This window comes from Hippocampus comes, unplaced genomic scaffold (assembly GCF_001891065.2).
Source record: "Hippocampus comes isolate QL1 unplaced genomic scaffold, H_comes_QL1_v1.1 scaffold109, whole genome shotgun sequence".
In the NCBI taxonomy this organism is placed as follows: domain Eukaryota; kingdom Metazoa; phylum Chordata; class Actinopteri; order Syngnathiformes; family Syngnathidae; genus Hippocampus; species Hippocampus comes.
Window position 1 is genome coordinate 311535 of NW_017805274.1, and position 12230 is coordinate 323764.

At 45.2% G+C, this 12230-nt stretch overlaps 1 protein-coding gene across 14 annotated transcripts in view; it reads right to left on the reverse strand.

Moving 5' to 3' along the window:
- ncam1a (neural cell adhesion molecule 1a) overlaps positions 1-11571 on the reverse strand; it is a 161542-nt gene extending 149971 nt beyond the window's left edge. For 5 of the 14 annotated variants that reach the window (XM_019869597.1, XM_019869600.1, XM_019869599.1 and 2 more), the window contains exon 1: positions 11317-11568. In XM_019869597.1, coding sequence (XP_019725156.1) covers positions 11317-11368 — 52 coding nt within the window. In that variant the 5' untranslated portion in view covers positions 11369-11568. Of the gene's footprint in view, positions 1-11316 lie in introns of all 14 variants that reach the window. The other 9 variants (XM_019869596.1, XM_019869595.1, XM_019869594.1 and 6 more) reach the window with 4 other exon arrangements.
- Between the last annotated feature and the right edge of the window lie 659 nt (positions 11572-12230).

A 12230-nucleotide genomic window follows, 5' to 3' on the forward strand; every position in this document is an offset into this window, starting at 1 on the left:
TTTTTTTTTTTTTTTGTTAAGACAGTAAATTCAAAGCATTGAATCGTGAACTCCGTTTGGCCTTACGATAACAGAACTCTGATCACTCTATTTAATGGATTCATGATTCCCACCGCGACACGCAACCGCAAACCGTGCTCGGCATGAAACCTCCTGAAGAGGTTCTTTACCTTACGTAGTGAACTGAAACCCGTTTTTTTTTTCCCCCCCAACGCTCAATTAACAAGCGCTAGCCACGAGTCCGGCGCACTCGAAAGTGTCGCGTCAACACGTCTTCTTTTACGCTCGGCGAGAACACCGCATGCGCAATCATCGCCATTTTCCCCAAAACTAGCCGTCGCTCTTGATTGACGGCGAGCCAATTTAGCCACGTGCGGCGCCGCCCGATTAAACTTTCAGCAGGGCAACAGACGCTCATGCATTTACATCAGCACTCGCGCAAAAAAAAAATGCCCCCCCCCCTCCCTCCACCCTGTTCTCTCTCGCCATTTCCCACAAATGACGAAAGCGATATGAGGAGGGTGGCACAAATTAGGCGATCCACAGACGTAATGTAGCCGATAGCCCCGGGCATCAAGACGCTCAGCCCCTTCGCGACACGCCGCTTGAAAATGCATGAATTCAATCATGCATATTAATGAAACATCTTTCAGCATATCACTCACCACAATTGGATTGGATTTCCGACAGGTTGGGTCCATAAAAAACAAATTTAGGTCGATAAATAACGAACAAATAAGACATTAGCATTTCGGAGTGGCGACATTGTTCCCCTTTGAGTGCGTTTTGTTCTACACTGAGTACTTTTCTGTCCGTGCTCTGCGTTTGGCTGGCAAAAAGTCAAGGGTAGAACCCCCCCCCCCCCCCCCACCACACACACACACACACACACACACACACCCCACACCTCTTAGCTGGGATGGACTCCGACTCATCCGCGACCCGAATGAGGGTAACTAAATGAGAAACTTTTTGAAAATGTTAGAGGACTAGCCAAGCCTTGGACCGCTTGGCGTCCTGGTGCTGGATGGTGGTTTTGTTGAGCTTAAAAGATTTTACGGATTGCCCAAATCCTGCAGAATGCTAAAAAAAAAGTTTGTCATTTGACAACTTCTGTCCTATAAGATGGGTAAAAACAAAATCTTCCAGCTTCCATTTTGCTGCGCAGGCCTAATTCTTAACAGTCAAGAGAGGAAAAATAATTACCCAGCGAGAGAACAGTGGACCAACACGGGCTTATTAAAGCAACTCGCCGGACTCACTTTGCAGTTAAAATGAGTCTGCCAATCAAGGGAGCGGCCGGTCGTTGGACATCATCGCAATGCAAACGAGAAAGCGGCGTAGTTCAGCGTTGCTTTGATGGTGCAGGGTTTGAACAAGTTGATGGGATTTCTTTTTTTTTTTTTTTTTTTTTTTAAACGATGCAATTAACCCTGCCAGGGACAACCGTCACTACAGTAGACAGATTCTCATGTTATCAGGTAACAGCGTGCATGCAAGGGTTCAATAACATGAAATAAATCAATTTATGTCTCAAGAGTTTCAGATTAAAAAAAAAAAAAAACAAAACAAACACTGGAGCAAAATTTGGAGATCGACGCCGTTTGCCGGCTTTCCTCTGGAGAAAAGCCACGCTCGTCGCTTGATCCCAGAAAACCAGCACGCGAGTGAAAGGAAAGCCATAAATCCAGAGGTTGGAGCCTCTCCCCCCTTGACGACACTCAACATGGTGTCCTGACAACGCTGCCGCCGCCGCTCCTCCGCCGACATCCGTCACCTTCATCCTCCCCGCCCCCCCAGTTGGCCCAATTCACGGAGCTTTTCTTTCCCGGGCGGTCCGCTCTGTCCGGTGAAAGTCTTATGAAGTACCACCCAACAAACACAAAAGACGGACGACTGACACGGAATGCCTGCGACTGCTGGAGTCACAATCAGTGGAGAGGCGGGGACGGACGGTGATGGCTCAAGGCCATAAACCGAGCTGGATCACATGACTGGCAGTACTATAGTACCAATAAGGTCTGGTACTGAGATCTATTGGTACCTGGAATTCTTCACCATCCACACATACCCTTTTCAGTACCCAAAAGTTAGACGAGGCTCAGTCAGGGCTGTTGACGCGCAAGCTAGCCACTTACAGGTCAACTTGCTCGGTATGTTTGAGGCGGCACGGTGGACGACGGGTTAGCACGCCAGCCTCGCAGTGCAGAGGCGCGGGGTTCGATTCTGGCTCCGCCCTTTCTGTGTGGAGTTTACATGTTCGTGCCAGCGTGGCTTTTCTCCGGGTACTCCGGTTCCCTCCCACATGCGTGGCGGTTTAATGGTACTCTTAAATTGTCCCTGGGTGTGATTTGTGAGCGCAAAAGGTTGTTCGTCGATGCGTGCCCTGCGATTGGCTGGCAAACGGGTCAGGGTGTCCCCCCCCCCCCTCCCTCGCCAACTGCCCAAAGACCGGATAGGCTCCAGCACGCCCCGCGACCCTCGTGAGGATAAAGCGGATCATAAAACGGATGGATGGATAGTTTGAAGTCCGAGAACAGAAGCATGATCAAGATCAAGCCCAAAGGTCTCTCGTAGTGCCGATGACATCATTCAACGAGAGGCAAACAAATCTTCCGGTATGAAATCTTTTCAAGATCCAGTCAGTGTCTGCCATGTGTTTCCCATCTCCGAGATGATGTTAGCTCGCCAGCCACCTGCGACCAGCCGGGGACAACAACACATTTATTTCCATCAGCATTACCTCATCGCCGCGCATTTCCCTTCCAGGCTTCTCATATCGGATGGTAGCGGCTAATTAGATGATGGCTGACATGACAGTTTGATCAAAAAGGTCCTCAGAGCCCGTCAAATAAACGTCTCCCGGCGCATTTTATCTTCTTCCCACCGCGTGACAGGTTTCACATTAATATGAGACCCGAACATCAAGTTTAACACAAGCTGGGACGGCACCTTTGCCTTTCTTTAGCAACTCGTTTCCACAACCCCTGAAGTGTTCGGAAAGGATTTTTTTTTTCCCTCCCTTGATTTCATTAGTGATAAAAACAGGAACCCCGCAAAAATTTCGACTGGACAGAAACTATGCAAATATTTTGACGCTGTGTAAACCGTGCGAGGCTGAGCAAAACATTTAGACTGAACCAGAAAAAAAAAAGCAAGAAAAGAAATAAAACAAGGTCATAAACGCACACACGAAGAGGCAGTTATCGTCTGCCTCATACAACTGGAGCCCCCGAATGCAGACGTCTTGGCTTTGTCTCACAGATAAAGCGATAATCCGATATCAGAGACAGAGCAACAAGGTCTGCTTTCGCATCTTTGCACTAAAACTAAACATGATATGAGAGGTCAGAAAGAAAAGCGAAGACATGTCTCGAGGTGTCAAGGCAAGCATCCCCCCCCCCCCAAAAAAAATCTGAAATTGAGCAAAAGCGAACATTTTTCAACAAAAACAGAAATCGCTTTTGAGTTGATGAAACTGATCAAAACTCCTGGCACGATTCAAATCATCGGAATGGGGGGAAAAAAATCATGGAAAATGATTTTTTTTTTAACATACATGAAATATTTGAGATAAAAACCAATTGAAAAAGACAGAGAAGATATCCAAGACTGAATTTTGTTGGACTTGTATCAACTCATAGGACGACGACCTCGAACTGATGTCCAAAAACGTTTTATTTGTGGAACACCGTGAAAACTAAAAGACATTTCAAACAACAATCAACATTACAATAATCTCTTCAACACGACATCCAATAAATGAGCAAAAAACCCAATAAATACATACCGCGTGCACCTTGTTAACCGAAAGTAGATCATCTAAAACACAGGTGTCAAAGTCAAGGCCTGGGGGCCAGATCTGGCCCGCCACATCATTTTATGTGGCCCGCGAAAGCAATTCAAACACGGCAAATTCCACGAAGCTTGCTAAAATATGCACCAAAATTTCAAATTCTCATATGTAATAAATGAGAGGGACGTTGGAAGCATTGTTTTGTTGCCAAACACCCCATTACAATCACTTAAACAATAGTTCCATAAACTATTATTCTTGACTTCTTTATATGATTTCAATCATAATGGCCCCCCAAGGAAAATGGTACCTAAAATGTGGCCCGCGACGAAAATGACTTTGATGCCCCTGTTCTAAAATAAAGTTTTCTCTCTCTCTCTCTCTCTCCCCAAATAAATTATAGTTTTAGTTGTCATGGCAACCAATCGACTCAATACCGGCGCCGGGACGACGCTGAACGTAAGACTCAACAACCCATTTGGACAGCACAGAAAACAAACAAGCAACGACAATGAAATTATAAACGACGGTCACAAAGTCGCTGCCTGAGAACTTGCACGATGTGAGAAAGCCAACGTTCGTGCCACATGGCGTTTGGCCGGCGTACACGCTTCGAAAAAGACTGCCGGGCCACGGAAGATGCTCGGCTCAAGAATGCGCTCACGTCGCCAGTTCAGACAGTAAACAACCGGTTCCTTGCAATAGCGCATACGCTGCACATATCGCAGCATTCTAATCTCCCGCGGGGAGGGCAGGGGAGGGAGGAGTCTGCAACACAAAGGCTAAGGCGTCTTAAGACCCCGGGGGTAATTTCAGAAGGAGACCCCACCCTACCCTCCCGCTGCCGGGATGAGCTAACAAACCGTTGCCGGCCTATTACATCATGAGGGTGAGTCAGGAGAGAGTTAAGCGCGCACGCCGCAAAAGGTACAACGATGGCGATGGATTTCACGGCAGGAAAGGCGCAAAGCAAACAGCAGCTGCTCATCTCGGTGCCAAAAAGAGCCCGTCCTGGACTTGATCTCTGCGCTGCGGTCAATAAATCATTAAACTCGCGTTCGGGTGAAGTAGGCTCGGTTTTGAAGGCGCCGAGGTCAGCCGAGGGGTTTGGAAAAGCGGACATTTGGTTTTGACATTTAGGACAAGGAATCGCTCGGAGGTCAACTTGAGGGGATGTGGAAAAATGATTTTTCGTCTGTTGATGGTTTAGCATTTTGTGCAAGTGACTTTTGACACCCCCCACCACCCCCCAACCCGCAGAGGTAGTCTTGGTTTACTCACAACTAGTTTGCTGTCACTTGCGAGACTTTACTTCTAATTGGCTTACAATTAAAAAAAAAAAATCACTAACTTCAGCCAATCATCACTTAAACCAGAGGTGTCAAACTCATTTTTGTCACGGGCCACTTTGGGGTTACTTCTTCACCTTGGAGGGCCGTTATGACAGTGAAGCTAAATAAATGTTGATATGTTATTACTTGTACGCAACAAAGTGATAGATTACCAGTTTGGAAATCAGTCAAATCGACTACAATAGTTCAATTATTGTTTGAGTGGGTAACAAAATTATTGCAAAATCTTAACGCTATTTATTACAAATGACAATTTGACATTTCAGTCCAGATTTTAGCAAGGATCATGGAAGATGACACGCATGATTTTTGCTTTGGCGGGCCACATAAAATGATGTGGCGGGCCAGATCTGGCCCCCGGACCTTGAGTTTGACACCAGTGACTGAAACGGTTCCACCCATTTTTCCTCAGCCAGTCATCACTGATGTGTGGGCTCGCTGATCTGATGGAGACGAGCTTCAATGATCCAAAATTTAAAGTACCGGGAAGTGGAGTCATCATGATGAAGGATCGATGATATGAAAAGTACTTTTTTTAATGATGTTGCCATCACCATCACGATGATGTGCACTGGGGTCGAAACAGGAGTTGAGAAAAAAAATACACTGAAATCGTTTATCCTATTTCCAGATTGCTTGTGTTTGTTCAAAGAAAATATGTGGGAAGAGAAACTTGAATAAAAAAATCATCGCATATTAAAATCGCAATATTGAGGGGAAAAAAAAGATTGTTTTTCAAAATGCTTCAACACTAGTCTAGTCAGCAAGACTGGAACGAGGCATTTTATTCGTGCAAGCAAAAATCGTAAAATCTGAACTATTTCAACAGACCCACCCAAAAAAAAAGACATTTGGGAAAATTTAGAATTAAAAACTCAGTTTACCGCATTGCAAGTAGACGTCATGAACGCTGCGGTCAGTCCCCTATCCCGACTGTAAATGGCATTAATTGGCTGTTGGTTACCGAGCAAACTCGCTAATTGCACACAAGCGCAAAGCTTTTCTTCTAACCCGTATCCATTGGAAGCAAGCAAAACAAAACCAAGGCGTGAATGGGGATTACTTGAGCAGATAATCTCAGACTAGGCAACATCTTGGGATAAGATCTCTCTCACACACACACACACACACACACACACACACACACACACACACACACACACACACACGATCAAACATCTACAAATTTCGATTCACCAACAGGCCAAATCTCAGGAGCTGTCATGCTACTACGGTCGCTCCCTACAAATAGTCTCATGAAGCGAGGAGCTTCGACCGACCATAAAATGCATGCGGCATATGTGGTGCGGTTTTTGCTGCAGTCCTTCTTTCCACAACGGACCATTTGCGACCGTCTTGGCACTTGTCAAGATTAAACGAAATGCGAGGAGCACATTGAGTACAAATTAGAACTTTACTGTACATTTAATGAGACCGAAACCGCCGACATAGGTTGAAATACAGACTGCACGTGTTTTTCATATCACCGTAACCACATTAAAAAGTGCCAACCTGGTCCTTTCTTTTTCCTCAGCCAGTCTCAGAGATGTATGGACCGTACGTACTGTATAAAAAAAAAATCTATTTAGATGTAACACGGGTTGGGTTGGGTGGGCGGGGTGGTGTATCATTTTTGTGCTTCTTCCCCCACATTCACTTTTCAATAGAAGACCCTCGGAACTCACACAATGCAAATGGCTCACGGCTCTATTCACGTACTTATTAATATGCAAAAGGCCGGCCCATCGCCGTCTAACAGTGGCAGGAGATGAAATAGAGCGAGCGGCTGTCAAATACGAATGGTACACTGACGAATTCAATGTGAAGACACCCCGCTACATGCTGAGGATTTAGGAATAATGAAGCCATTATTTCGCTTTGGGGTTAACTGCGTTTGGCGACGTACAGTATCGGAATCGTTTCTTGACACTTTGTATTTGCTGTAGACTGGAAGCACTCAAGGTTGACAGCAAATGATGAATATTAGACACGATTCAGCTTTCATTTCATCCATCCTTGCGTTTGAAACCACCTGTTCAACGTTATAATTTGTGGCATTAAATCATGACGTATAAACTGTTGAAGTCTTGACATCTGTTTTAATTTGTACAATAAGTACATTTTTTTTATGGAGTGCTATTTCCTTTCTACAAAAGACAGACCTAAAAGATTTGTGGGGGTGCTGGAACAGATTGATGGCATTTCCATTCATTTTAATGGGGGAAGATGATTTGGAAGCCAAGTGGATGCACCATGTAATAAAATATGAGACTGACACGAAAAAGGAGACTTATCGGTGTCTCCTTTTCATAGCTCTGGGGAGGATTTTTTTGAGCAGTAGTTATCGGCCCTCCCAAAACCTGTTATGTTCGGATTAGCATGATGCAACAGAGTCAAACGTGTTCCTCGTGTCCCTTTTACACGCAGATGGTGCAGTGACAAAGTTCTAGAGGCTCGTATTTATTCTGAGCGCGACCTTATAATTTTCCTCTTGTTTGGCTGCTCTTTTTTTTCCCCGCAGTTCCCCTTCGTTCAAAAATAGCCCATATTATTTTCCTAGCGGCTTTGAACAACCGCACGCAAGTTAAAGAAAGGCACATGTGTTTGCCATTTTGCAGTTGCACTATTTCTCTTGCAACTTTTACCGTTTTCCTCATTTTTTTCGTTAGGTGGGTGGATTGGAATTCAGACTCAACACTCGATGTAGCGACGTGGATGAATTGCTAAATGCTGCTTAGCGTTCACAAAAATCTGCAATTGTCGCAAACGCCTTAAAAACAAAACACAATTGTGGAATTCCCACCAAGCAAAAATAGTTTTTCCATTCATCAAAATGCAACAAGATTATTCACAGTGATGCAGGAACAAGAAGGAAATCTCACTTTGCCCGAGGGCGTACGGCGGCAGCGGCCCTGTGCTGTTAATTTGATGTTTATTTAGCACATATCTCTCAAGCCGACACATCGATCTCACTTGAGCAAATTTATGCGATTTGATTTTTCACACAGGTGTTAACGAAGTCCAAGCGGTTGTTAGGACTAAAACCAGATTTGTGATCGCATTTCAGATTAGTTAAACATCAGGGGGGTTAACATCCCACCCTGCTGGATGCCGCCAAAATCTGTAAATGTGTATTTTCTCCAATAAACCTCCATCCGGCAGGACAAATGAGAAGTTTTTCTCTGTGTCATCGGGAAAATAAACCGGAAAACCCCAGAATGGGACTCAACGCCTTTTCAAACCAGAATGTAATCATCCAAGACCACCAATATGACAACTGGAATGCTCACAAGTTAATCGGGAAGAGTCAGTCACGACATAAGACCGCAGTTTCGATCTTGTTCCCTCGTGAACCAAAACTACTGTACGGCTCTGATATGCTCTGATAAACCAGGAAATCCCTCGTCAAACTGTGGCTAATTATCAAATCAGCTAACACGAGGGGAAGCTAACACGGCATCACATCGGTTCCTGTCGGCAAACCCATGAACATCTCGACTCGCCGGTCCAAAGTCCAGACACTCAAAGGACCAGGTTGAATATACATTACAATTACATTTCTCAAATCTCATCTCTGCATCTTCACCGGCCTCAAACATGAATTACACTTGAACCGAAACAGGAACCCGAAATCAATAAAGTCAATTAAGCTGCTCAGCCTTCGAATAAGTAATACCGCCATTACCCTTTTTAATACACCCCCCGGCCTATCAAATAATGCGATCAATTTCTTTGACTTTTTTCGCCTGCCGCAACAGAGCGGCACCAACCTCACAGATGTCTAATTATCCTCCTCACTCTTTTCCTTTATCAGCTTGTGCGCACTGCAGCGACTTTCTTAAAATATCTCTGAAAGATTCCAAGCAATGCAGCATCATCAACCGGGGGGATAAACAGGACACATTCGCCGAGCCAGTTGAACCGCTAATGAATAAAAGCATAAGCAAGTAGCTTGTGGAGGCTCTCAGTCGTACAGGAAAGTTCCATCGTAGAAAGGGTTCTTTTTTTTTTGTTTTGTTTGTTTTTTACCCACAGGTACAGATGACGACTGACAGAACCCTTTCTACGACATAAGCAAGTAGGCAAAGCAAATCTTGCTCGGACGCGACTGTTTGTTTTTTTTTTTTGTCTGATAACTCCAATGTGATTCCTCAGAAAGTGTTGTTGGTTTGATATGTGTCGCAGCAATTTCAACCCTGGCGCACATGTTCATTGACCAGGAGAACCTGGTTGTGATGCCAAATGCCGTTCCTGATGCACCGGCCAGGAACCGACCCGTGGCGTCGAAATGAACTAGCAACAGCATGGACCAGAGACAAAACGATAACGAACAACATTGGGAAAATCATGAGATTTTGGTACTTTTGTAGTACCGTTACACAGGACAACCCTGGTACAGGAATACATTTTTATTCGCTGAGGTGCAACAAAGCAGAACAGCTGTCGACATACTCATTTCATATACCGGTACAACAAAAGTGCCTTGACGTCAACAATGAAACAACACTGCGTAATTTTCGTGCTGTTCCCGGTCGGCAGATAATGGCCATTCCTCCATCAAAGAAGTCAAGTGTGCTTGCTTCAAGCTGTTTATGAGTCACCCCTGTAAAATATGTACTGCATTTGTATGTGGAAAACAATGAAAGTCGGACAAGTACACTGCGGTAGCCTAGCGTACATTATTCATCCCCCCGCCCCCATGCAACAAGAGTAGCCTATGGCAAAACGCGGAGGTTATCGCTGGAAACAGCTACTGAGGTCGAATCAAGAATTCGCTACAACTCCCAGTTCAGGTTTTACTGTCTAAATCCCACAACTAAAAGTCAATAAATCATTGCACAGTGTGTTTAAGCGCCAAAACGATTCACCATCCCACACAATTTCATCGAACGAAGGCCCCGTTAGCTTAATGCTAACATGTAATGTGAAAAAGCTATAGAGGGGCTAATGGAAATTTGTATCTGTGTGAAGGTGATTATACATTTGCAAACAACTGCTACTGTCACAAAAGGAGCCCCAAGTTACGGAGCTGCATTGACTCATTATCCATTTAATTAAGATGTGGATGAAAATAATACATACTTATAAATATGAGTACATATATGTACCCGTTTATGTTTGTGTGGTTTTGTCACATCATCAGGGAACAGTTTTAACCTGAGCGAGGACTGAAGGCAACTGAGTGGACACTGTGGAATCCACCGCTAGGTAAGCTAACAGCATTAGCATGTGGTCTTTTTTTTTGTTTTTCTTTTGTTATTTCTAGGTATGTTATGACAAATCCGCTCAAAGCAGATGTGGTATAGTGCTGGTCAACCTGCTGGTTTCAGCTCCTGCCAGCACACATGGGCTAAATATAACAGTTGGCCGATGAAGAGAAACAGAACCGTGCGCCGACAATGCCTAAACTTTGCTCTTTGTAACCGGGCGGACGTCTCGTAAATCAACTATTCTTCCTCTCTCCAAAGGGCCCTGGGAGCCCTCCAAACTACACTTGGGGTCGCCTATAGAACTGGAGAGCAGATGTAAGGAGGAGGCGGAGGAGGTTTGAGGTGGTTGTGGGCTTGGGGTGGGGTGGGGTGGAGGGGGGTGGGGGTTAAAAAAGACTCCCCTAACCACAGGAGCCTTTGGATTGCAAGCTATTGTATTTACTCGATGACTATTCAGTAGTCTCCAACCGGATTAAACAGCACATTCGGTTCTGTCTGGACTCTCAGAAACTCTACTTTACCATCCATCCACATATAACAAAAGATAACCAGAGGGGAAAAAACACAGCAACCCTTAGTTCATCCACTCTAAACTTCTGGACATGTGCACACCACATGATGGGGCATTTGACACGTTAGGATGGAGAAAAAAAATACAATAAAATCACCCTTGGAAAGGCTTTGGGGTGAATGGGGACTGGTGATGCTCCAGCATCCACAAGAAAAAAAAAGAAGCTTGAATTTATCCCCAAAAGCAAGTTTGAGCTTGACAGACTGATTCCAAGCCGCCACGTTTCATTTTCAACCCTCTTGGGGGAGCCTGGTGGCAGGAAACTTTTGGGTCCGAGCGCGACGCCCCTCCGCCGGGTAACAAGCCTCCGGTCGGCCGCCGGCGGCGCTCCGGAGGATGCTGCACTAGCACCTCCATTTAAAATAAATGAATAGATAAACATCTCACCTGCGCAGGCGATGTAGAGGAATCCCCAGAGGATGTCCCTTATTTGAAGCATCTTTAAGAAGGAGTCACGGATATTCTCCTGGTTTTATATAAAAAGCCGGTAAACAACAACAGCCAGCGGGCGGATCGGTGCTCCTCGTCGCTGCCCGTGTGCGCGCAACAATGAGTGACAAGCAGCAGCAGCAGCAGCAGCGGCGGCGGCAACAGACCAAGCACCCAGACGCGCGCGCGCGCACTCACACAGGCACGTGCACGCGCTCAATTGATACCAGTGCGATTACTCCGCCCGGTGGCCCCTCGCTCGCACAGCATGCAAGCGCACGCGGGAGGGAGGCAGGGAAGGGAGGATGGAGGGCAGAGGGAGGAGGAGGAAGAAGAAGAGGAGGAGGAGGCGCGTGACAAAGTAGTGCGCGGAGCAGGCGGAGGAGACAGCAGATGGTCCGCTAATTCGGATTATTGAGCTCGCGCAAACTGGCCGCTGGCGGGTGGGGAGCGACACATGAGAAACGCTCTGCACTGAAAAGTTGCAATTGAATAATTACGAAGACTATATATCATTGAGTTGGGAAGAAAAAGTTAAGAATTGAGCCAGCACAAACAGTGGCCCTCTCAAAGAAAAGGAAAGAAAAACTATTTATGATAGGAAAATATGAAAGTGTTATTTCAATGGAAAACTAAAAAAAAAAAAAAAACCACGTTCCAACAAGATTTCAATAACCAAAGAACAATTATGCAGGAATAAAGTCACACCTAAAAAAAAGGAAAAGTTGTGCAGAAATAATATGGATAATGTTTTGTTTTGTGAGAAAATCAAAATGAATTAAAAAAAACAGCACTCCGTAATACGCCACAAAAACAATGACACGATTGAAGAAAATGTCAGGAGTTTTAGCCACATTTTTTTAAAACTTAAA